This window comes from Thamnophis sirtalis, unplaced genomic scaffold, assembly GCF_051295495.1.
Source record: "Thamnophis sirtalis isolate CommonGarterSnake01/CBP01778 unplaced genomic scaffold, rThaSir2_p1.2 scaffold_5, whole genome shotgun sequence".
NCBI lineage: Eukaryota > Metazoa > Chordata > Lepidosauria > Squamata > Natricidae > Thamnophis > Thamnophis sirtalis.
In genome coordinates this window covers 118,389,253-118,415,106 of record NW_028261385.1, presented here as the reverse complement: position 1 = coordinate 118,415,106, position 25,854 = coordinate 118,389,253, and the positions used below count along the sequence as shown (strand labels likewise).

The window sequence follows — 25,854 nt, the reverse complement described above, 5'->3', positions numbered from 1 at the left end:
GTTTCAAATGTTCTCGCAGGTATTTTAAATCTCATTAATTAGATATAGCAAATATCAAGCTACTATTACACCTTTTACTATATACAGTTAATAACTATTACTGTGTTTTATGTCTAAAAAACAAAGAAGGAGAGAAACAAGTAACTAATATGTGTAGAATGTGTATATATCCACACAGAACATCCAAATTTCTGATAAAAATTTAAGAGGAAAACTGAAAGCAAATATGTCAATAAGAATGAACAAAGCTGCTTATATTATGACCCTTGAGGTTACAAAAGAAAAAAGTAGGGAAGAAAAATTATGCTGTGAAGATTTTAACTAGTACTTCCCAGAATCCAGAGAAAGATTTGGCACCCATACAAATTAGCCTAGAGGCCAGGAAAGCTATATAAATTTAGATATCATTGTGTTGAACATATGGCTAGCTTGATAGAAACTTTTGCTTTGCAGATGTTGCCATTCATCTTCATCGGAACAACATATAAAGTCTCAAAGTGAGGGTTGGCTTTGTTACAAATTCAAATATAATGTTAGAACTGAAAACTACTGTCTTATGATTCTTAGAAAGTAATTATGCATTTGTACTCCTTTCAACTTGACTCCTAGATATCTATTTTTGGGATAAGAGTCTTATTTGCTTTTTGAAAAGAGTAATGTGGTTATGAAAATGAATTATTTGGAATAACTCACATCAGTTCATCATAATATAGTATCTCTTTATTCTTTCAGTTGCTACTACAGATGCTACATAATGACCAGTAGGTCATCCAGTCAATCACTCAGATATACTTACTAAAAAGACTAGTCATCAAAAAGAACATATTTTAACATAAATGATCCTCATATTCCAAATCTATATTAAACATGTATTTTCTATTTGTTGTGCGCTAAATATTTTTCTCTTTTGTTTTTGATGAGAACCATTCTTAAAATATTTTACAAAAATTCTAGCTTTAGAATTGTACAGATTAACAATTAAAAAATGGTCCAGATTTTATGGCAATAGTTTACATGAACATGTAGATGAAGCCCAAAACATTCAAGAAATAATTTGGAAGGCCAATATCAAAATTAAAACAAATAATTGCTTAATTTAAAGATAAAGTCTAGCTAACTTACTCCAATTTTATTTTAAACATGATGCACTGAAGCTGAAATAGCAACTTTCAGAGGTTATATAATGAGACGATCATTGTTTCTAAACATTTCATATATCTTAGCTCATATGTGTATAACTACATTGAAAATTTAGTTCTTATAGCCTTTTTCCTAAGAGCCATGAATATACCATATCCATATAATTTCACTTAATCTACAAGCAAGAGATCATGAAAAATAATCTCAAATACTGTAACAGAAATAGTGCCATATGGTACATTTACAAAAATAGAAGACTTTGCATATGTCTTATTTGAATGCCAATTATATGCCCCATGAAGAGCCTTTTATTTAGAACTCGATGAATGTAATAAAGATTGATTAGAACCTTGTATTTAGAACTTATGCATTGAATAGCCTATTGGAACTGCAACAACCAATAGTTCTACTTCCTTCTCTTATATTAAAGCTGTTCAGCTGAGAGTTTGTTACATAGGAAAAATTGGAGTAAAGTGCAAATGGGATGTCCGTAGGATAACAGAGTTTGAAGGGACCTTGGATATCTTCTAGAACAGAGGTCCCCAACCTCTGGGCTGCAGACTGGCACCATTTTGTGGCCTGCCAGGAACTGAGCCGTGCAAGCAAGTGAAGCCCCATCTGGAAAAGCCCCATGCGGAAAAACTGCATCCATGGAGCTGGTCATTGGCACTCAAAAGGTTGGGGGCTGCTATTTCAGAATATATTTCTGAATATATATTATATTATATTAATTATATTATATTATTATATTATATTATATTATATTATATTATATTATATTATATTATATTATATTATATTATATTATATTATATTATATTATATTATATTATATTATATTATTATTATATTATATTATATTATATTATTATATTATATTATATTATATTATATTATATTATATTATATTATATTATATTATATTATATTATATTATATTTATTATACATTGCCCTGTAATTTGGTATATTTATTTATTTATTTGGAAAACTTATAACTATGTTACCCTTTTGTTAGTTGATGCTGTGATGTATCTTGACATGTCAATTGACTAATCAGTAACAACTAGACATGACTGAAAAATGCTAATCTTGTACTGATCTTAAAAGTGAAGGTATGGCATTTGTATGAAGCCTTTCTAATTCAGATGGAAGGGTGTTTATTTAGTATTTATATGGGAGAAACTTCAGTGATGCTGGTTGTATACCATGTAACATACTGTCTCCTGTCTTCTTTGTTTTATTTTGTTAATCCTGACAAGATGGTAGTACTTGTCATCTTTCCTGGTTCTCCTCTCCTTTCCTCATCCTCTCTGTTCTACTTGAGTCATCACTACCCTTCAATCTTGCAGTTTCATCCTTGCTAGAGTCTTCTGACAGGGTTTGATCTGCCTGCTTAAAAGTAGAGAGATTAAAAGCCAAAGTGGTAACTAACAGTTATTTACTTGTAACATTCAGAATAAATTTTTTCTAAGTTTTAATAGTTTTTTTTTGCTTCATATTTATCTATCTGATTTATCCTAAAAGTAGCCTCATAAAGTTTAAAATATAAAAATTAAAAATGATGAAAACAAGGGAGGGAACTCTAAAATACTGATAGAAACCTTTTATAAGTGTTTACTTCATGAAACCTGTAAAATAATATATTTGGGGCTTGGAATCTATGTTTATTATTTTGCCTTTTCCTTTAGCATGCATTTGCCTGGCCAAAGAATTTTCACATTGATCTCACATTTACTGTGTCTTAAGGAGGTCAGTATTATATGTGGATGAATGCTCTGCATGAAGAATTCTCCTATAAAGCAAGGAATTGGACTAAATGAATTTAACTTAATTTATTTTAATGTAATCTAATTTTGTAAAGTAAATAGTTTTCGTACTTTGTTTAGAAAAAAGGGTAGAATTTACCTCCATTCTTTCTTGCTTTACATCATCTATCTCATCATCTTCAAACAAGGCCAAGAGCTCCCCAGTCTGATCAATAGAAGTAAGAAAGTCTTGAGCAGTTTTCTGACGTTTGTTAGTGCTGCTACTGAATTTGTCTGAAAGAGACCAGAAAAGGAAAATAGACAGCTGTTGATACAAAAAAAGGGATTCCATGAAAGCGTCTAAGCAAGTGCTGAAATCGAGTCAGCTGAATGAAGACCATTTTAATTTAATTCTCCCTGCAATTACATACACCATGACTACAGAACACTTATATCAGAAAGCTGAGGAGTATCACTGAACTTTGGACCTTTATACTGAAGACACTCGGATAAAGATGAATCTATGGCTCTTTGAAAAAAACCAATCACTTCTATGTTCATTTTAGTCAGAAAGTATTGTCACGATCTTACTTTTGCCTGATTTCTCCATCTTACCTGCACTGCTTTGACTGCGCATTCTTGATTTTTTTAAAAAAAATAGATTGTTAGCCCTGAAGCCATTTCTGGGAGCATGTTCAGGGCTGCCACAGCGAGGCCGGGTGGCGCTGTGGGAATGTAAGGGGGGGGGGAGGTAGAGATAACCGGGGGATGTTAGCCAAAAAAAATATTCTTTCCAGTGGGAGCCAAAGTGTTGGAGGAGTGTGCACCAAAGGCAGCCGGAGTTGGGACTATGATCTGATTGGACCATGTGATGGACATGTGACCTGGAGAGCAAGAACTTTGGGCCAGATGCTTTTTGGTTGTTTGCTTTGCTTTCTTCCTCTCTCCCAATTATCATTATAAGGTCATTGTCTCATGTTGTCCTTTTGCAAATCCATTTGCATTCACACTAAATGCTTGGATTTTAAAACAGATCCCAGATATCTTGAAATCCCATAGAAATAAATTTTAGGGGAAATGCAACCAAATTAGAGTGATTACATATTTAGTAACTAATTAAAATGAAACATTCATCTTAATTTTAGATCAGTATTAAAGGATGATTCTGACAATATTTTTTCTAATAAATTAATTAAATTATAGTTCAAATTAATCTGAAAATGTAAATTGTAAAATTAAAAAGACTGTTAATCAGCATCAGTGCCTTAACTAAACTTAATTGTTGATAATAACAGTTCTGGTTATCAAATGGTTGATGGACTAATATTCTAAACTTTTATAAATAATTGAAATGGAAAAGCACTGGCTTAAATGAAATTTCCCACGAAGTACAATTTTGAATGTCTAAAGCTAGCTAGAGTATATTTCCATTTGACACTGTGGAGATAGAGCACATGTTGCATATTCCCCATAGAAAGACAAGTTTTCTGGAAGCTTCATACCTTCAAGAAGATCATCTTCATCAATGCCTTTGACAACTTTAGATTTGTAATCTCGGAAAAACATGTATTTAAGTAATCTTCGAAGTTTTTTCTAGTTAAGAAAAAAAATGGACATGGACACTGCCTGCTAACATTAAACATTCAAGGAAAAATTTGAAGCATTGTAACCGCAATCTTAGATTATATATCCACATTTATATTCACAGATTGACAATAGTTATTCTAATAGAACCAAAAGCAGACTTTAGCAAAAACTCAAATTGATATTGAAATTCCAAACATAAGTCTGACAATGCAAATCAAATCAAGTGTATCTTTTGTGCAGATATATTTCAACACTCATTTTTCTTGTGTTCATTATACTTTTCAGTCATGTAAACCTTATTTTGCCAGTTCAATAAGCAGACTAGACTGAAAAATAATGAAGTTTGAATCAAAATTCCTTTTTGTTTTATTTCAGTGTGTGAATAAAAGTTTATGGGAATAGCAGGCTGTAATCAAGCACCTTTATTTTCATTTCATAAATTTAGTGATAGTTGAATTTATCTCAGAACAAGACAAGCACGCAGGGTGCTTTCAGGCAGCTAGCTGTTTAGTATCATTACAGTTTATTTAATCATTCTATGTTTCCCTCCTACCTTTACATTTTTGCACATTGGTTAAAACTACTCTTTTTCTCTATAGGTTTGAGTTCTCTCCTTATAGAAAACAATTTCAAATCAGCATGCTTCAGGACCATCTCACAGGGTATGAGTGTGTATTTAGTGCACTTAAACAATGTATTAAAGATCTGGAAATCCAGCAAGATTGGGCTGCTCTTCCCAAGAATGTTCATTTGAGCAGTCAAACTCCCCCCTTTAAAGCAGAAAGATATTTATACCAAATAATTGTTCCTCAAAACTGAAGGGCATTAACTAATTCTGTGGGAAGTGCACTAATTGCACTTCCTACAGAAGTTTTGGAGGGCCAATACAAAAAATTATCATATGAGCTGAGACTGTGCCCCTATGGATAAGGGGCCACTGAAACTATAGCTCACATTCTCCCATACTGCGTTTTCTATAAGGACCCACAGACTCAATTTATAATACCTCACCTAATAAATTATCCAAGAAATACTGATATTTTTCTACATGCAACTATGTTATCAGATCAATATGGAGTAGCTTCTCTGAATGTGGCCAAATTTTGCTATGCTGTATGTTATTCCACCGCCAGTCGCAATATATTATTTTGCTTTTATTTTTATTTGTTGTTGTTGTTGTTAGTTTGATGCAATTATTTGGTATAAATATATGTGACTGTAATAAAAATTGATTGTTTCCTTCTTTTTCTTAATCATGACCTAATATTTCTGATCTGTCAATAATCAAGGGGACAAATGACACCCAGAGAATATTTCTTTCCCCTGATTTTGCATGTATCTTGGTGACAGGTCTTACAGACAATTTCCCTTTAAAATTTTGATTATAATGGTCTTGTATTTGCCTTAATAAACTCAGATTCAATCATTTTAAACTACATGAGTTGGAGTGGAACAAGAGGGAGGGAGAGAGAAAGAGCATAAAGCAGTATTTAGGGAAAGTAATGTGTCAGAGGGTTTTTCCTATTCACATTTATACTGATCTGGTATCAGAGTTTTGCTGCTATGTTCCCACAAAATCAACCTCTTTGGAAAGTTGACATAATTTTCATACATTTACAGAATAAAAGTGAGCATAGCATCATCTAGTCCAATTCCCTATTCAGTGCATGATCCACTAGAGTATTTCTGATGGATGACCATCCTACTCTCATTCTGAAGATTTCCAGTAAAGGAGAACATGTAAATAGCCTGTTCCAATGGATGTTCCAGCTGATAAGAGTCAGTTTCTCCTGTTTTCTAGTTTAGCTGCAATATAACTCAATGGAAAAAAAATCATTTTGCAATTTGTAAAACTTGAAGCATATGCGCCTAAGGTGGAGCTGGGATGGCTGCCTTTCCATTAAGGAAACTTTTGACTCATTCTGTCTCCCATTGGCTGAACTCAGGGTTCTCTAAAAGTTTTACGGGAAATCCTATCAGTGAGGCTGATCATAATTTTTCTACAGTAGTCAATTTCTAAACAGTTTGACAATCCTTCTTAAAAAAACATTGTCCAGCTTGATTTTCTCTAGATATTATGAAGTGTGCACCAAATTCTTGGCATATCCCATATCCCATTCTCTGGAATAAAATCATCAATCTGCTACCTTCTGTGCATAGACACAGAAACATACTTAGAACCATAATTTCAGTTATTGAGGGGAAAAAAGTTTGTTGTTATAATCATTGTTACAGCTTTCAGTGCGAATTTTGAAAATTAAGCAGTTTTTACTTTTTTACCAATATCTTTTAAGATTTTTCAACTCCACTTGCAATTATTCCTTCCTTCTAAAGTAAGTAGGATAAATGACATTACAAAGCACAATTACAAACAGTTGGAGCATATATTACAAATATGGGGCAAGATGAAATAACTATTTTTTTCCTTTTCAGCATAGAGAGTAAGAGAAGGGGACTTTTGATATTGGAGGAGTTACTGTATCTTATTGGTATGATGTTGACTGAATTATAATTTTTGAAGTATCATGTTGGGTGACTAGAGAAAACACTAATTCATGGTTTAATTTACAACGTCAGTTAATTTATATTACAGTACCTTATCTTTGCGCATCAAAAAAATAAGATCTTCTGCAGAGATTACTCTAGCACCTCTCATCTGAGACACTTCAGAGGCTTGTTGCAACTGTGAACAAAAAAACAAGATCAGAACTGATGAGGCAATGTGATATTTTGTAGAATTATATTTATTTAAAGTAGCCTGAGCGGTATGGGGGGGGGGAATCCCTCACAATGCAAATCAACTAAATTTAGAATTTAAAATAATTTTAAATATCAGTAGAATTAGAAGCTATACCTCACCAGTCAGTTTAAGATTTTCATTTTGCTGAATTTATCTTGACAATAACTATTCCAATCAATCTTTTCTAAATCGACCTGGAATATAGATGGTTGGGCCTGACGAACATCTGCAGGAGAATTTCAGAAAATTCTAGTGCTGTAGGCTAGGTTGAAAATAAGGCAAACATACATACATACAGTAGGTCCTGTTGCTGAGAAACGGACCCATGAAGTCATTAGGTGTTGAACTCAACTTGAATGATATATTACTTTTTATTGTAAAAAGACTGTATATATTATCTCACAAGTGACATTTCCTATATGAGGATAATATTCTATTTTTCTTAATAAAGGATCAAACCCAAATGCAACATGTATGTATGTATGTATGTATGTATGTATGTATTTATGTATGTATAATATCCTTCTGAAGTTTAGTACATATTCACTCTGCTGAACACAAACTTTTCAGTACCATACCCATTCCAACAATGTATCAATGACTTAGATTAAATTAGATCACTAAAAGAAATTAGAAAAAATTATTGACTCTGAGATGAAAATTTGCAAAGTAGGTACTCTTTACAATTCCAGCTACTGGTTCTGTTTAAAATCTTGCACAAATGTACACTAGATGATGATGATGATGGTAGCAATAGCAACTATATGTATGTTGTGCCAGTTTTTAATTTGTTTCTATCTCACAGGACCTAATATGATGCCTGCCTATTATATTCTTTTTCTTGATGGTTATTTTAGTTTTCTTTTTTGGTTAGCAAGGACAGGTGATATGACAAGTATCAAAAAACATAGTGATGACTGGTGTTGATCATTAGTGGGGGGAACGTCAACTGTTATAAATGGGCAATTCTTCACCATACTCCTTCCATGGTAAGAATGCTCTAGCTCTTATTCAGTTGTCTTTCAATAGAAGATGATTTCATTATAGATTTTAGTGTTCCATTTCGAACGTCTATGAACAGATTAGAAAACGGTCAATGGAAGGCATACGTGATAGCCCTGGTTTATACTAAAATCTTACAGTAACCTACTATGATCCAAAGAGACAAAACTAATAGAGCCATCATGGACATTGATCCTTGGTACCCAGAATAAGAATTGGAATTTCCTGGGTTTAAGACACATGTCAAAAATTGACAAAAACTATGCAAAACAGTAAGCACTATAAAATGTTTCACACATTCTGCTGCTAAACTAAAGTTCTGCAGAGCTTTGTATTTTACTTCTAGGTTTCCTGATGCATGCATTCTGTGGTAATTTCTACAGTGACATTTACTTTCCTAGTTCTACCATCTTTTTCCTTTTACTTAAATGAACTTTGCCTGGTTATGAAGAAATCTATATTGACATACCTCTAGCTAGCAACTGTATACTATTTTGTCTGTATTCTCAGAAATACATCATAATGATGCCACTGGACTTTTTAACATTCTATCAAAATAAAATTATTTGTAGAAGTACAGAAAATTAACTTTTTAAAGAAATAATTAATGCTCAAAACTACTACATCTATAGAACAATATATAAACATATACTTCATGGAAGCCCTGGAATGTGATAGATGCAAGCCAAATAATTCAATACTAACTACAAAAATGTATCATATTGTTTTTTCATTTGAAATATAACATAATAAAGCTTACATTTATAAATACATACACATACGTACACCTGAGAACAGATGGAAGAAATTTTAATTTTCATATATCATATTAGCAGTAGTTTTACTTTGTAATATTGGCTGAAGAAGGATATTATTAATATGAGATTTAATGTTGCTGTTGCTATAATTTGAAATAGGACTATTCAGCAGTTAAAACAGTAGCTGTTTCTAATATGTAGGGGGGAGGTAGTTTTTACTTTTGGCAAGTGTTCAGCAGGAAAAAGATTTCATCAATAAATCATAATACCGGACTGCATTCCCCCCCCCCCCCCGCTCTCTAATCACATGCACACAGAATGTGAACTGTATCTGGTAGGCACAACACAAAACATACTGCTTTAAAAAGCTTCACTTTTTTTCCCCTTTGAAATGCTCAGGAGGGCTTTTGCAGCTACAAAGACAAGAGAATTTTTAGGAATTCAGAAGTCACAGTAACATAATCTGACTTAAAACTGAACTGGAAAATATAAGAATGTGAAAAATGATAGTTCTATTTTTTTGGCAGAGGAAAGTAGCTTCTTATTCTGATTAGTTTAAGGAGACACAAGGTACTTATGTTTCCAGCATAAAATACAGAAAAGCTGGGTAACATTATAATACAAAGAACGGGATGAATACCTCATTGGTGTAATTTGGATGAACTCAGTGGACTTATATCCAGGCATGCATTTACTCAATATATTTAATAACTGCTTAGAAAAGTGATGTTAGTGTGCTGCTAATATAATACATCTTTTTCAAATTTTGTATGGACCTAGAGAATTCTTTTGAACAAAACAGCTAAAGTTATGTCGGCCTCTGTTGAATAGAAGGTAAAAAAAATATGTAACACAATAGAGCCACAACCCAGTAGTAACCTAAATGGTTGACCACTACTTCATGGTATCATGATTATATCCAAATATACTAATCAATTCCATTAAAATAAATATATAAAAACTAGCAGTTTAAATGATCTGAAGACACTTAAGATACTCCTAGATATGAAATAGAAACAAAATACACTACAATCGGCATAATAGCTACCTGATGAAAATGACTGATGATGCTTTTAAATCAATAAAAGCAACTCAGACAATCTCTCATATATGGCTAATATGTACTTCTATTTAATAGTGAAAAAATGAAGTACTGCTCAAGGATCAATTATTCCTTCTTGACATCTATATGCTCCTCTTCCAGGATATTGTTCTATACCAATCGGTAGAAAAAGATTAGGTGATTACACACAGATTTTCTGAGAAATCGGAAACTATCAGAACACTCTTATTTGCAATCTTTTTCCAGCGTAGCTAGAAGAGCAGGATGTAACCTCATTTTCTTGAATAGGAAAGAGCATTCTTGGTTCTGAAATGTTTCAGACCAACCCACCTCCCAAAATTAAGCAAACATCAGCTTTTTTAATGATGAAAATGCATAGCATACAGAACAAAGTACTGTTACAAACATAACTGCTGAAAAATTGTCTATACTGTTAGATATAAAAAAGCTTCAGAGCAGTGTTTCTCAACCTCAACAACTTTAAGAACTTTAACTCTCAGAATTCCCCAGTCTCCATATGTCAGACCTGCCCAAGCCTGATCCCTTAGAGGAGAAAAACTCTCAACTCCATTTGGCTGAAGTGAAAGATACTTTTACTAAGAGATGCTGATTGCAGTACAGTCAAACGGAATCTAAAGTCCTTGTGCATCAATACAAAACCCGGTGGTTCCCCCAGCACTACCCCCATGGTCCATCTGTGTGTAGCCAATCTGGCACCGCCGAGATGTTTTGGGAAGCACTAAGGTGTTTAGACTGTTGAAATTCCATCCTTAAGGTAAACAGCCTTGAAGATGCCAGGCACGAACTGGATTCCAAAACACTGTTGTTCCTCAACAATCAATCTCCTCTCCCAATTTCCCACCATAGAGGTATACAGTTTTATTGCCCATTTGTTCCCCCCTCCCTCACCCAGTTTATTGATTGCAGGACACCAGCTTGATGCCAAACTGAAGGTGGTGGATCTGTCAGCATAAGAAACATTGTTCAATTAAGAAATACTGCTTTAAAGTGTAACTCAAAGTTATATGCATATTGATCTGTAAATCACTAAACAAATATGTAGCTCAATGAAAGAACTCCAACTGAAAAAAAATTAAGTATTAAGAAATGAAACAGCTTCATCTGCTTTCTGGATAAAAATAATATTTTCTAATTACAATATAGTTCAGGATAGTTTAAAAAAATAAAGAAACAAACTACCTGATTATATCTTTATTAGGTTTGCTTAGAACATAAAAATAAATCCAAGACCTCATTATATCTAAATTTTGAAATGTTTATCAAAATGAATAAAATTATGAACAACACCTGCACTATATCATTTTGACCAAGAGTACCTTGTGAATTTATTTTCTATTATATATGTAAGAAAGAAAACATGAGCCATCCTAAAACTTCAAAGACATGATTGGAGCATAACATTTCAGGCTCTAATAGCAATCATTATATTTTTTAGTTCAATCCAATGATATTCATCCAATAACAGCAATGGCAAAATGGATTCTCCTTCCAGCGCTCCAAAATTGCTCCAGAATAAGAATATACAAAATATTTTAACATTATATCAGCATTTTGGATTGTTTCAAGCAGTTTTACTATTTAGCCTTTCTAAATTGTTGATTTGTAGGATGTGATTGGGTGGCTTGTTTATAGTCTTGGTCCAGACTAGGCAGTCCAAACAGCCACCGATGGCCATGCTGCTGTTGGCTAAGACAGGATGAGCAAATAGAAGAGAGGAACGCTGATGAAAAAGCAGAACTGAAGTTAATGGCCAGACAGTAGAAGCTTGTTTGCACTTAAATATCTACCAGGCCAAATATTTATCCATATTTATAGATTTTCATCCTGCTGAAAAGAAATGTGGTTTACAGCAGCTTACTTACACATATAAAACAAAAAATGTTGGGAATTTTTTTAATGTTTTAGTCTACTGTAATGTATTTGATCACATCCCTTCTGTTGTATTATTTTATTTATGTTGGTGTATTCTATTTATTTCCCCAATAAAATCTTTAATTAAAATTAAAACACCATAGAATAAAATCCAAGTCAAAAGCAAAGCTAATGTAGGGCTTTGTAGGCTAAAGGTAGCTCTTTAAATTGGACTCCTAAACTTTCTGGAAGTCAAAACAATCCCAGCAATAGAGGCATAATATGGACCAGTTCTCAGCTGTCCATATGTGGGATTCTACATATTCTATCAACTACAATTTCTAAATAGCCTTCAAAGGCAAACAGGCTTCTATCCAGCAGACAAGATTGCAACCAGTTTAAGAAATTGCAACCAGTTTAAGAGGTTCAAGAATTTCTGATGAATACGGTATATTGTAAAAAAAAAAAAAGGAAGAAGTTATTCTTAGACTTCTAATGTTTTTGATGTACCCAATCAATGCTGTTCTTTCATATCTTTTTCCAGCCTGTAGTAACTATCTTTTGGCCAGGAAAAATTATTTCCATCTACTCCTTGTTCAATGGCTAAAATTTGTATCAGGCTGTTTACATCTGACAATGTGAGACCTAATTTTCAAGTAGTAGACAAGTAAGTACAGTTGGTAGATACATTTAGAGCTTATTGTATGTAAGTAGACACTTGGGTATATTGTTTGTGTTTTAGGATGGTTTATAAGGGGAAAGATAACCTAAAGTTGTGTGTCTGCTTCTATTATTGTGCTTCACAAACAAATGTTGCTAATGTTACTAAGGTTGAGTAGATGCAAAAATGTTAGTATAGATATTAACTTGATGGTAGGTAGGTTGGGCCTTGGTGCATGCATGTACTTTGGGCATATCTTCTTTTTATTTTGTTATCCTTATAATTATGTTATATCAATAGCCATCCTCTTTTTTTCTTATTCTTTTTGCAGCTAGGCATGAAACATTAGCAAGAAATAATCCAGGTGCTTTGATTTGTTTTGGCCTCTTGCCTTGTAGGCAGGCTAAACAAAAAAGCACACTTGATTTTGTTAACTAGTTTGAGTAGCTATCCCTACAGAGAAATTGGGAATATTTTTTTAAATAAAGACATCATAGGACTATAAAGAAATAATATGACCATCTGTTTTGTTTTTCAGAGACCATTGTCCATGTGGAGAATAACAAAATGACTTTGAGATGGAGCCAGGTAAAATGAGCTAAAGTACTTTTTAAGTTCAGAATGTCCAGAAAACATTCTGAAACAGCTCAGACAGAGATCTCCCTAGTTTACTGAATCTGTAACTATAGATACAGCACAATCAGATTTGCAAAATTCTGTTATTGTAGCCAATTTTAATAAGTACTCTTAATCTTTAAAATAACAGGTTAATTGATACAATCAGCACAGTCTACAGGAGGCACCTACAGTGGAAATATCAGGATTGGCTGGAAAAACAAAACATATTTGCAAAGGAGCAAGTTGGCTTTAGAAAAGGCTGATTAACTTAGTTTTCCATCATGTCATTGAAAAACACTCCCCCTGCAACATAGCCTTCCTTTAAACTATTGTCATAAGCTTCAATGTAACATTTGATTCCGTATGCTGAACTACATTTTATAAAACTAAAAAACTAAAGAAACTGAAAGCCTCCTCAACTGACCAATATCTGCTTCATTTAATACTATGCTACTTGAAGGCACTTCATTTAAAGTAAGATGGCCCTCTCACCAGTGTCACTATAACTGAGAAAGGCATCAAGCAGGGCATCAACCCATACCCCTCTTTTTCAATTCTTTTAGACTTGTTTTTTATATGTACTTTCTATTTCAATATATTTATACAACTTTTTCCAATTTTGTTTGGTGCATCTTTTATGATTTTTGACTGACTATATCCCATACTCATTATGCTGGTCTATGACCATAATAAAGATGATGATTGTAGCCTATGTAGATATACTTGCATGAACAAAAATCTTTCTGCAGCTATATGTGCTATTTCTCTTACTGAAATCTAGAAAGATCTTCTTGCTACTGAAGCTGCAGTTTACTCACTAATTCCTGGAGCAGGGTGGCTTTATGTGTGTTAGATATAATATGTTGTTAGATATCTTAGCATCTCAAATTTCAATATATGTTAGAAAAAGAACGTTGGTCCCTACCTGAATGTTCGTTTTAAGTAGAATTGAGGGAGGGGGTCACTGCTGGGATATCGTCAAAGCCTGATTGGTCCAGAGACTGAGGGAAATTTCTTTTATGCTTCACCATTCCCTGTTGGTTTCCAGTTTCCTCGAGGTCACAGTACGAATCTGTGAAAAAAACAGACTGCAAATCACCTGACCCTCCACCTGACTAGCTGTCTGCAGTCTTACTAGGGAGGGATGTGACCCCTCCCTCAATTCTACTTAAAACGAACGCTCATGTAAGGACCAACGTTCTTTTACCAGTAGAATTGAGGTAGGGGTCACTGCTGGGACGTACCCAAGCTCAGTCCCAGGGAAGGATTAAGACCCAGGGGGAGGGATGGTTGCTACTTGCTGAAGGACTCTGCATCCAAAAGATGCGTCAGCAGATGCGAAGGAATCTATTCAGTAATGTCAGATAAAGGGAGTCGGGGATGACCAGGCGGCCGCCTGACAAATGTCCTCAAACGAGGCCCTAGTGGCCCACATAACTGTAGTAGCTCATTCGCTTGCGTTGGTACGAAATGAGAGTCCATTGGAGTGATCTGGCATGAAGACGGGCCCAGGGAACGATCCCTAGCAGGACACCATCTTGCCTAGGAGGCGGGCTAAGGTCAGGATGGAAACAGACCGACTTGCACGTACTTGGCGCAAGAGGGATTGAAGGCTGGAGAGGCGCTTGTGGGAGAGCCAGACAAGACCTGTCAGGGAATCTATCACCGCCCCCAGATGAAGAATTTGAGTTGTGGGAGATAGATGACGTTTGGGAAAATTGACGGAAAACCCCAGGAATTGGATGGTGAGTTGGAGGTCAAGGACTGTCGGGGGGGGGGGGGGTTGAATGAGCATGTCGTCTAGGTAACATTGGAGTCTCACCGGCTTGGATCGTAGGTGAGCTGCCAATGCGGCCAGGATCTTTGTAAAGGTGCGAGGGGCCGAGGCTAGGCCGAAGGGAAGGATATTGATAGTGTAGCTCTTTGTGAGAGAATCCCAGGTACCTGCGATGGCTGGGAAGGATTGGGACATGGAGATAGGCCTCTGTTAAGTCCACTGATGCCAGGTAATCTCCCCGCCTGATTCCTTGAAGGATGGACCTGAGAGAAGACATTTTGAATCACGTAGACTAGGTAGCGATTGAGTTGCTTGAGGTCCAGAATCGCTCTCCAAACCCCGAGGCCTTCAGAACCACAAATAGGTTGGAGTAATGATCCAACCCACGCTCGGCCTCTGGAACCGCCTCCACCACCCAAATGTCCAGCAGATGTTAGTCCGCCGCCACATGAGGTGACGGCAGATCGGGTCCCGAGATGGGTCAAAGGTCCTGAAGAACATTGGGGGCAGGGAGAGAAACTCCAGGCAGAGATTGAACCTGATGGTTGACCTGACCCAAGTGTCTGACGTTATCCAATTCCATTGGTCCACAAAGTGTTCCAAGCAGCCACCTATGGGAACACTTGGGTTGGAGTCATTTCCCTTTGCAGAAGGGGTGCCCCTCCCCCACAAAAGGGCTGCCTGGACTGGCCCTGGAACGTGTTTCTGTCTGGATAATAAGGTTACTGGGTTTGTCTATCAGATCTGTAAGGGAAAAACCTACGTTGATGGAAATTAGACTTGGGTGCCTTATAAGAAGGCCTGCGGTAGTGGGAAGGGCAGGTATCTGGCTTCTTTGCGTTGGTAGGCAAGACCTTTTTCTTGTCTTTATTCTCGATGAGAATTGGGTCTAGGCATTCGCCGAAAAAATTAGTACTCGTATAAGGGGCCGTTGCCATGTTCCATTTGGACTTACTGTCCATTTGCCAACTGCGGAGCCAGAGAAGCTGTCTGGAAGTCACTGAGGTAGCTAGCGCTCGGGACACATATTTAATGGAATCCAGAGTGGCGTCCGCCGAGAACCATGTAGCAGCTATGATCTTAGTGAGGCCTTGTAGCAGACGTTCATCCTGGGCCGGGATGTGGTCCTGCAGTTGATGTAGCCACATGACAGCGGTGCGGTTGAAATAAGATCTAATTGCAGATCTAATTGCCCAGGCCGAGGCAATGAAATTCTTAAGCAAGATAAGTTCTGCACGTTTGTCCTCTGGTTTTAACCCCGGCTACATCACCTGACACTACTGTGGAGGCCATGGCTAAAGCAGCCACCGGGGTGTCTACGGTTGGCAACTGCAGGGCCTGGAAGAAAGCTGTCCATGTTGTAGAAACGGCGGTGATTACTCACAGGGTTGGGAAGAGTAGAGGGCCAAGCCCATTGATTATTGACTACCTCTAAGAATAGAGAAGGGGCTGGGACCTCCTCTTTATGGGTGGCAGTATTGGAAAACATGGGCAGGTTTGGCTCTCTAGGCTGAAAGACGGCTGGGTCTCCTGTGCCAATCTTAGTGGTAGAGACCAGGAAAAGGCCGGAGGGGGAACGGTGTCCTCATCCTCCGAAAAGCCCATATCTTGATGGGCCTCCTTTCCCAAGATAGACCCTTCACTCTCTACAGAAGGAGAAGGAGATCTGGAACTCTCCTGTCTGCGGGTAGAAGTGGGATGTCTCATCTCAGAATGAGGCCTGACCTCTGTCTGAGGAGGGGGAGCTCTTTGAGCTAGACCAGTAGCAATGCCTTTAGTGATGGCAGATGATATAAGTTGTTTGATACTCTCAGGCAAGAGCTCCAAATCATCAAACTCATCTTTGGAAGGCCCTTTAAGGGGGTGCCTGGGGAGCAAGTGTGGAAGCTGGAAGGAAGTCATGAGAAGAACTTCTAATGGATCCCCCTGTTCCTCCTCAACCACCCTTGGAGATGCAGATGGAGAAGGGGAAATCTCCTGCCTGGAATGCCTATGCGGCCTAGGAGGAGAGATAGAAGGAGAGGATAGACTGAAATCCCTGGGGGAAGCCGATTGATGGGAGCCTGGTCTAACCAGTGACCTGGATCTGGTAGGAGAGGAGGGCCTCGCTGCCTGGGCCTGCTTCTCCACCCTGGCTACTCTCTTTTCCAGGGCACGTTGGCGCCTGAGCTCATCCCTGACTGTAGCTCTGGAGGGGCGCTGGGCGGCAGAAGGCTTAGAGGTCACCGCCCTTGTCCTTGGTTTATCCATAACCCCTGCATGGGGCTGATACAGGGGCTCCCTGGAGGCTTGGGCTCTGTCGGGCCTAGAGTCACCCATATCACTCCCCTGGCCTTGCTGAGGAGAAGGTTGCGGCCGACCAAAATGCCTGCCGGAATCACGGCCTCACGGGAGCTGATGGTCTGCGAGATGGCAAACTTCTGCCTGCCGGCCTCGATTTATGGCCGTGATGCAGGTCCGAGCTTCAAAATGGCCGCCTCCACGTGCGCACCTCAAAATGGCCACCGGAGGTCTCGCTCGGCTCGCCTAAGGATTTTAAAGTGCTGCAGCTTGTTTTTCGCCGTCCTCAGCACTCTCTAGTCGGCGTGGCTCCTTTCTTCAAGCCACGGCTCGCCCTTTTGAAGTTGTGGCGCTGAAGGAAGCTTGCAAGCCAAATTTCAAGCTGCTGGAGCAGGTGCAGCCTATTTCTTCAGGTGCAGCTTGCCAAATGGAAGGGCGGCCATGCCACGCTGGATTGCTCTTCGCAGTCCTCCCGCGGAGCTGCAAGGATAGAGCCTGTCACCCCCACTGGCCCGGGACCAGACAGAGCTCCCAAGCCCTGGGCAGGATAGAGAACCTTCAGACAGATCCTCCACAGCACACAGGCAAGCCGGAAACCCGGTCTCTTAGGGCAGCAGCTCAAATTTAATTTAGTTTAATGTTAAGTAAGTCAATTAGCCAAATTAATCAGAACTGTGAATAATCTTGAATAAGATATTTCCTCAAGGGAACCAAAACCAGTGTTTGGACCAAAGACTGAGAGGAAACTGGGAACCAACAGGGAATGGTGAAGCATAAAAGAAATTTCCCCAGGCTCTGGACCAATCAGGCTTTGACGATATCCCAGCAGTGATCCCTCCCTCAATTCTACTGGTAAATGTTAGATTATAGATGTTAGAAATCATATTATAAATAAACAATAGGGGTATTTGTCCCATCCCTGTGTTTATTCATGTCTGAATAAGCCTATAATTGTCCTGCAAAATGCTATTAACATACCCCAAACTGAGATGTGGGAAATGAAAGCCAACCATGGCATGGTGCTTCAGCATTCAAGCTTGTGCATTTCCCCACCAACTTTTAATAGAGGTTGAAGCATGGAAATTCTCTAAGGAACAACAATTCTAGCTACTCATAATTAAAATAATTTTAATAAGACATTTCCAACAGGTTAAATTAGGAATAGTTATTTATAAAGGATGAGAACTACAATAAAATCCTCATCTTCCAACATACATAAACAGGGACCTTCAGTGTCAAAAGGACATATTATAGTAGAATATCTCAATGTGACACACCAAACATTTCTAAATAGAAGAAATGCATCTTCGACAAACATTCTAATACATGTACAAAGAGCAGAGTCAAATAAGGAAACTGCCAGAGTTTGGCCTTAGCTTTGTTTAAAGGAACTGTAGATATTATTTCTTGAAATTGTATTTAAGATACCTGAAACTATCAATGATATAACCTTTGCCTTGTTTTCTGATATTAGAGAACATTTTTGAAGTGAGTACAAAAGACAAAATTTGCATTATTCTGAGACAGTCAGTAAATGTCTTTCTGATGGCTACAATTCATGCTAGATGACAATTAGAAGCTTATGAAAACACTTCCTTTGTTAGTGTAGAGAGTAGCATTTATTCAAAACACCATGCTACAATTGCTTATATAAGGAAACTACATATTGCCTTACCAAATTAAATGCAAAAAAGATAAAACTATTTGCTTTCCTGGTAGCGATGGCCTCGTCCTTTCAGCAAGCAGATAGTGACATATTTTTAGTAGCAGTAGCAATGTTTGAGATAATAAACATTTCTAAATTTCGTGATGTCCTCCTCCCCTGCCTTCCCAAAATCCAAATAAAGGCAGGAGAAAATGTAGAATATTTTAGCCAAATTTAACAATTTAATCCTAATTGATCAAAAATTGGATGTGAGAGCTAGATGCACAGCCAGTCCAAGATCGACTGAGTCTAAAAAGCGGGAGGAGCTACCTCAGGAGCTATGATGTCACGATTTGTAGAATCAGTCCTACTAGATGCTGACAGAGTTAACCCATGCATGGATGCTATCTCCACCAACATTGGAAAATGCACAGGATTTTGCAGTAGGCGGAACAAGATCCGGGTCATGACTTGAGCTTTCTCACAGAATCGTGTTTACTGTTGGAGCAATACTGGAATAAAGACTCTTTACTTGGCTTAGGCTGATAGGCCACTTATAAACTTTGGAGAAGAGAACCTATGCTGTTATCACTGTGATGATTTGGCATAAAGTAAAGGCAGACAGCAAGGAGCTTGTGTTTATTCAGCAGCAGCCATCTTAAAACTGCCTTCTGCCCCAGATGATGTCATTAAAAAAGTTAACTGTTTCCTAACCTTCTTAAAGAGCTAGGCCTAACAATTGAACTTGAAATATAGCATAAAACATACACATCATTACAGTCACCACATGGCATAACTACTGCTGCATGCTCCATGTGGATTGCGTTGGAAGACACATCAATCCATTGGTGGGACTTGAATAACTTATAACCAGTTCTCTGGCTGGGTAGGCGTGGCCGGTTAGTCATGTTACTCATCACACCAAGCCCTGCCTCCCGGCAACTCACCTCGAAGGCAATCCCACCACTGGCTAGCCACACCCCCCACTGTTTTTTGGCCTGTTTTGGGGGGCGTTTTCAGGTCCATTTTTGGCTCGAAAAACAGCCTGGAAAACAGGCCAAAAAATGAACAGGGTGGGATTTGCTGGTTCACCGAACTGCACAGAATCTTAACTACCAGTTCGCCCGAACTGGTGTGAACCAGCAGTATCCCACCTCTGCCTCTGCATAGGATTCAGAGTCCAGTATCCTACCAAGATAACACCTATTATATAATCATTGTACTGATGTCAGTAAACCTCAGGATCCAATTTAAAGTATTGGCTACCACTACTAAATTATAGTAGAGCACCAGAGAAACATCAGGAACCACTTAACCCAAATAGAATATAGAATAATAAGATTGGAGGTCTAGTCCAACCTCCTGTTCAAGCACGAGAACTTAAACCATTCTGGCCAAATGGCTGCCTTCTTGAAAACCTCCAGTGATAGAGCACCCACAACTTCTGTAGTTAAACTTGATTCTTCCTGCTTTGTAAGAGCATCAAGGAAAGGTTTGCTCAGTTCTTGCTTGAGATAGAATGGGCATTTTCAGATCACAGAAAGCAGGCCTTCTCAGTAGTTGCCTTAATAATGTGGAACATGCTGATGGTTGAGATATGACTAATCCCTTCAGCCTAGACATTCTGCTGAGCTCCAAAGTTTCTGCTTTCTAAAGCAGAAATTGATTTTGAATTGATGGTTATTAGGTAACTGTGTTTTAATTATATTATGGTTCAAGTCAGGGAAGTTCACCTTTAAGGATTGCTTTTTTATTGTTACCATCTAGAGTTTATTAATGCAGTATAAAAAGATAAAAAGCACTTTTCCCCATGAATGAATGAATGAATGAATGAATGAGTGTATGCATGTATTATTAGTACAAACACACACATTCAATATTATCCATTGTTTGAAAAGGGCACGCAATTGATTATCACATTTAAAAAATGTTTTAAACTTATAGCACAGAATGTATACTAAAATTGCACTGTAGTACTGGATCATTGCACCATTGACACACAAAAAAATTATTCCACTTTTTATCTAAGAATGCTGCCTTTAAATGAGCATGCACAACAGAACAGAGTATTGTGAAAAAACAGCCAAATGAGATACAATTGGATGAAAATAAAGCTGAAATGTTTATATGAAAGATTAGCAATGTCCTTGGCCATTTGCCTTACATGGCATTCATAAGCAAAATATGATTTTTCTCAGAGAACATTTACTACAAACAACTCTTAATCATTTTGAAAACATTTTCTGAATTTCAAAATATTTTCCTTAGAGAATCTTATTTGTCACGTTTTGTTTCAATAGACACATTTAAGAGATAATGGTATGTTTGTAGGTTTTGAGGCAGACTTTCCTACTTGAATTACTAACAAAATAATATTTATTAACCCATATAACCTAAATTCAGATTGCAGAAGTAGATGTTTTAGTGCACAAATCTAAGCCTGACAGTTTCTAAGAAAACCGTCACTAAATTCTTATACAGAGGACTGTAATTTGACCTCTCTATCCCTAAAATAGGAACTACAAGTACAGGTATATTTATTTTTAGTCTTCTCTGTTAGAATGCCCTTGCTCTCATTTGATCAAATGATGCATCTATCCTTTGCCCCATTCACATTCTACTGTTAAAATAAGCAACAGGAAAGAGATGGAGAAGGCAAAAATCAGCATCATGAGAAAAGAACAATTTCATGTCTGAAAAAGCAAATTCTCCTTTAAAAATATCTTACTAGTAACAATCCCATTGGTTTTGCATTTCTTTGCTTATTTTACTAACTTATACTTGTAATGCTGTTGGCACACCAGTCTTCTATGCAACATAAAACTGACACCATCAATTAGCATCAATTATTAATTGTATTAAATAAAACAACAGTACCATAAATAATATCAATATAAGCATAATCAACTATGTATTTAAAATATGGAATGTTTCATAAATTTGCATGAATGCACATACATAAACACCATTCTTCATATTTTCAATTAAAAACAATGCCAGGTAGTGGAACTATGAAGAAATCCTGGAAAATGGCTGCTTATCTAAATTTGGTTTTAGGTATGAGACATGTCATGGGAGCCTATTCGTACTTAATTAGAAATGGCAATTTGATGGAGGGGATTTCAAAGCAAATGAACCACAAACAAATATTTAAATATGTGACAGTTCAGTTTAAATATGACATACAAGCCTTTATGATGACTATGTCATACAAAATGTTACCATCAGTGACTGCACATTTCTTTGACATGTCTGCACATCTTTCATGTTAATTTTAAAAGAGTATGATTTTGTTTCAATGTTTACATTTTCTTGGGCCACTAAAATGTGCTTTCGCACACTGCACAAATAAATCACCATTTTTTTCTTACAGGCATAAAGAAAGAAAGAAAGAAAGAAAGAAAGAAAGAAAGAAAGAAAGAAAGAAAGAAAGAAAGAAAGAAAAGAAAGAAAGAAAGAAAGAAAAAAAGAAAGAAAGAAAGAAAGAAAGAGATATCAGCAGTACTAAATTCCACTGCCAAATTAGTAAAGTGTTACATTTAGTTCAGCTTTAAATAAACAATATACTAATTTTAATAAGTCAGCAAAGATTTATTTTAGTTCTAGTTCAGACATACAGTCATGTGCAAGGTAATTCAACACTCATTGTAAGAAAAAACTATGAAAATTGTTTTACAGCTGGTTTTAATCAGCTCCCTTTGTTTAACATTAGAAACTACCTCTAAAAGATATATACAAGCTGCACATCCTACAGGTAATAGTATCCAGATGGGATGCTCTTGCTGAACATCATGCTCAATATCATAAAGAATATACTGTGAAATAAGCACCTTGGCATAGACCTTGAAGTTGACTTCTACTGTGTTTCCCTTAGTCCTTATGCTTGATGAAACTTGGAGGAATTCCTCACAGGTAGACCAAAGAAGTTTCAGATCAAGATTTATGTAATAACAGCAAATATTAGCTTACTAATAATACTTTTCATTTTTTTAGCAGAACTATTATATTTTTAGTACTTTTGCTATAATGCAAACCAAATTATCAAAGATGTGCATCTTAGCTTATTAGCTTGATATGAGTTAGGGTTTAAACAAATGAAATGAGTTAAGATGTTGTCATTTTTGTCCCTTTTGAGATTCAAAATAAATGTTTGGCCCTGTTGGTCTTACAAGATTGATCTTACTCAGTTGCAATGGCAAAGGCTCTCTTCCTGGGTCCCTGCCAGTCAAAAGCCTTTAACTCACAGGGTCCATAACATATGTTCTGCCACTGTATTTTTCATAATTGGGCTGACAGTCTCTCATATAGGCTTTCCTCACAGCAGCAGGCACCATCTGACCCCAACTTGTGCTGTGCATTATTCTTAGTTTCACTTCTCCCTTTTGATCTTATTAGTGATCTCGCACACTTCTGCCAGCATGACTCTAGCACAGAGTCACTAAAACTACTGAGAATATTCCCACCATGTTGATGTGATATTTCCTGGAAGGTATGTTCATTAAAATAAAAAAACATCCAAACTTTTTGCTGTCATTCCTACATTGCATGTGAAATCATTAGAAAATGTGCTTTCCCCAATATTTTTAACCATAAATGCATGATACTATAAACGCTGGAATAGGAATGAAAAGAGAGGAGAATAAATCTTATTTGTACAAACTTCAAGAATTCTACTTTAAAATGCAGGTTAATCAGGGCTATTTGCAGATTCCTGCGATTCTTTCCATGTGTATAGCAGCCCAGGCAAAAGAAGTAGAGATAAACTGCATAAACGTTCTGTTTTCCATTTCTCTTCGATTGAGGACAAAAGCACTAGACTGGATATGTTTAGAAACTGAATGATTCATTTGAGCTTGGCAGAGAGGGAAGAAGAAGAGTAGCTACCAATATGGGAACAGTCTGCCCCAAAGACACAATATTGCAAAAAGCACACAGGCACTCACAGCAAGAAAAAAAAAGGTGACTCATTTCTTAAACTGGAACATCATTTAATCAAACAAGTCCACAACCAATGCATCACTGCCTATAAACTGGATAAGAACTAAGGTAGGTTTATAATTGGATGATGGTCATGGTAGGTAATGAATTAAATTATTTGTACAAGAACACGCAGGATTAAATCATCCTTAAAAAGAGTTTGTGAACTCAGAGAATACTTTATGGATCCTTAGATGACACTCCCGAGTGTATTTCTGTATCAGTTATATTTGAATGGTTGCTGGTACCTATTCTTAGAAAATAAGTATCCAGTCTTCTTTATACATATTCTGATAATTTCCTATATGTGGAGCTAATGTACGTAAAAAACAACAATGAAGATTGTTAGGAAACCGGCACGATTTGTTTGTGCTGAGAGTCAGAAGGATAGAAATGGATACAACTGCAAATAAATAAAATCCTGGTTACTTACAGATAGTTACGAATAAATCTTAAAGAAGGATTCGCTCAACATTTGCTTGAGAATATCTTTATTTATACTAAGAATACAATATGGCAGCGACCTAGGCCTGCCACACCCCTGAACAGTTTCTCCAGGCAATGTCATAGGTGCCACCATCTTGTTTTTTTGCTTATGCACACGCGCAGAACAATTTGTATTGTACTGTGCATGCACGCACGGTGCATCCATGAGCAAACCGGAAGTAGTGACTGCCAGAACCCATCCCTGATGATCTGGATAACTTTTTCCTACTGGATTTATAAAAGAAGTTTGTTAAAACCTTGAAGATCTTGATGTAATGGGACAAAGAAGAAATGAAGAAGAATCAAATACTCTGGCAATATTGGAATTAAAGATTAAGACTGTTAGAAGTAAAAGGAAGAAGTATAAAGTTGATATATGTGATCAACATTTTTTTTAAAAGAGAGATATCTTACTTCTGGCTACACTATTTGGACTTTATGCTGACACCAGGACTTTAAAGATGTTTTATGGATTTGTTTATAGATAAGAGATGGGATGGAGACAAATGTTTGTAACTCTAGAGAGAGTGAAGATTACTAAATTTGTTTATACTTGTTAAGATGAATGTTTGAAGTAACTTCTTTATATATTTCTTTTCTCTTGCTTCTCTTTTTCTATTTCCTTGCACTTTTTACTGCTATTTACTTTCTGTAAGATTAGTTTGCATTAAATGTTATATTATAATCAAAATTCTTAATACAATTATGCATAGATAGAAAGTAATTGTGTTTACTTCTTCGTGCCTAACCTCCAAGTGCCCCGATGATACCATCTGACTTACTTCTGAACCCCATTTTATATCTTCATAAAAACTCTTATACTTATCACTAACAGGAATGCAATGTAGACTAGCAAATTGTTTTGATTATTTGTGATAGAAATGTTTTAAGGGGGTTATTGGTCTTGCCAGCAACTCATTAACAGCATGAAATGGATTACATTCACAGATATCTCTTTACGTTGGTTTACTTCTAAGTAGATGGGTAAATAATTGGGCTAAGTATTAGAATGCACAGAAAGAGTGAACACTAGGTGTCAGTGTAAGAAATGGGGGGGGGGGAATAAAAAAAACCTGTTGCTTCCAATCAGGTGGATAAGCTAAAAAACCAGAACCAGCTGTGACCACATTTACTTGTAACTGCATAATACTGTTAACAAGCCAACCTTCCTTAGAAAACTGATTCCCAAACCATCAGGTTCACTTGAAATCAGATAAGTATTAGAAGCCGCAATGATTTCTCTCTATTAAATGCCACTGAAGTGGTTGTTAAAATAAAGCAAAATACCTTATAACATTAGGCATTAATTTATTCCATCAATACTTGTCAAGGATGTGTTCAGATGGCAGTTGACCATACCAACTGTAACTCTATAAAAGTTCCTTAATAACTGGCATAGGATTTGAGCATTACAGTTGGTAATTTGGAAAGTGTAATGGCTACTGATCAGATTAATTTATTTAGACTGACGCAGGACTGGTACAGGCATATGTGGTTGGAA

At 36.7% G+C, this 25,854-nt stretch overlaps 1 protein-coding gene across 2 annotated transcripts in view; it reads right to left on the bottom strand.

Moving 5' to 3' along the window:
* The window catches only part of SUPT3H (SPT3 homolog, SAGA and STAGA complex component), a 230,802-nt gene that overhangs the window by 77,496 nt on the left and 127,452 nt on the right, over positions 1–25,854 (bottom strand). For both annotated transcript variants that reach the window (XM_087716747.1, XM_087716748.1), the window contains 3 exons: positions 7,071–7,157; positions 4,390–4,480; positions 3,048–3,181 (listed from right to left, as the gene is read on the bottom strand). In XM_087716747.1, the coding sequence (XP_087572873.1) occupies positions 3,048–3,181; positions 4,390–4,480; positions 7,071–7,157 (312 nt within the window). The remainder of the gene's footprint in view (positions 1–3,047; positions 3,182–4,389; positions 4,481–7,070; positions 7,158–25,854) is intronic.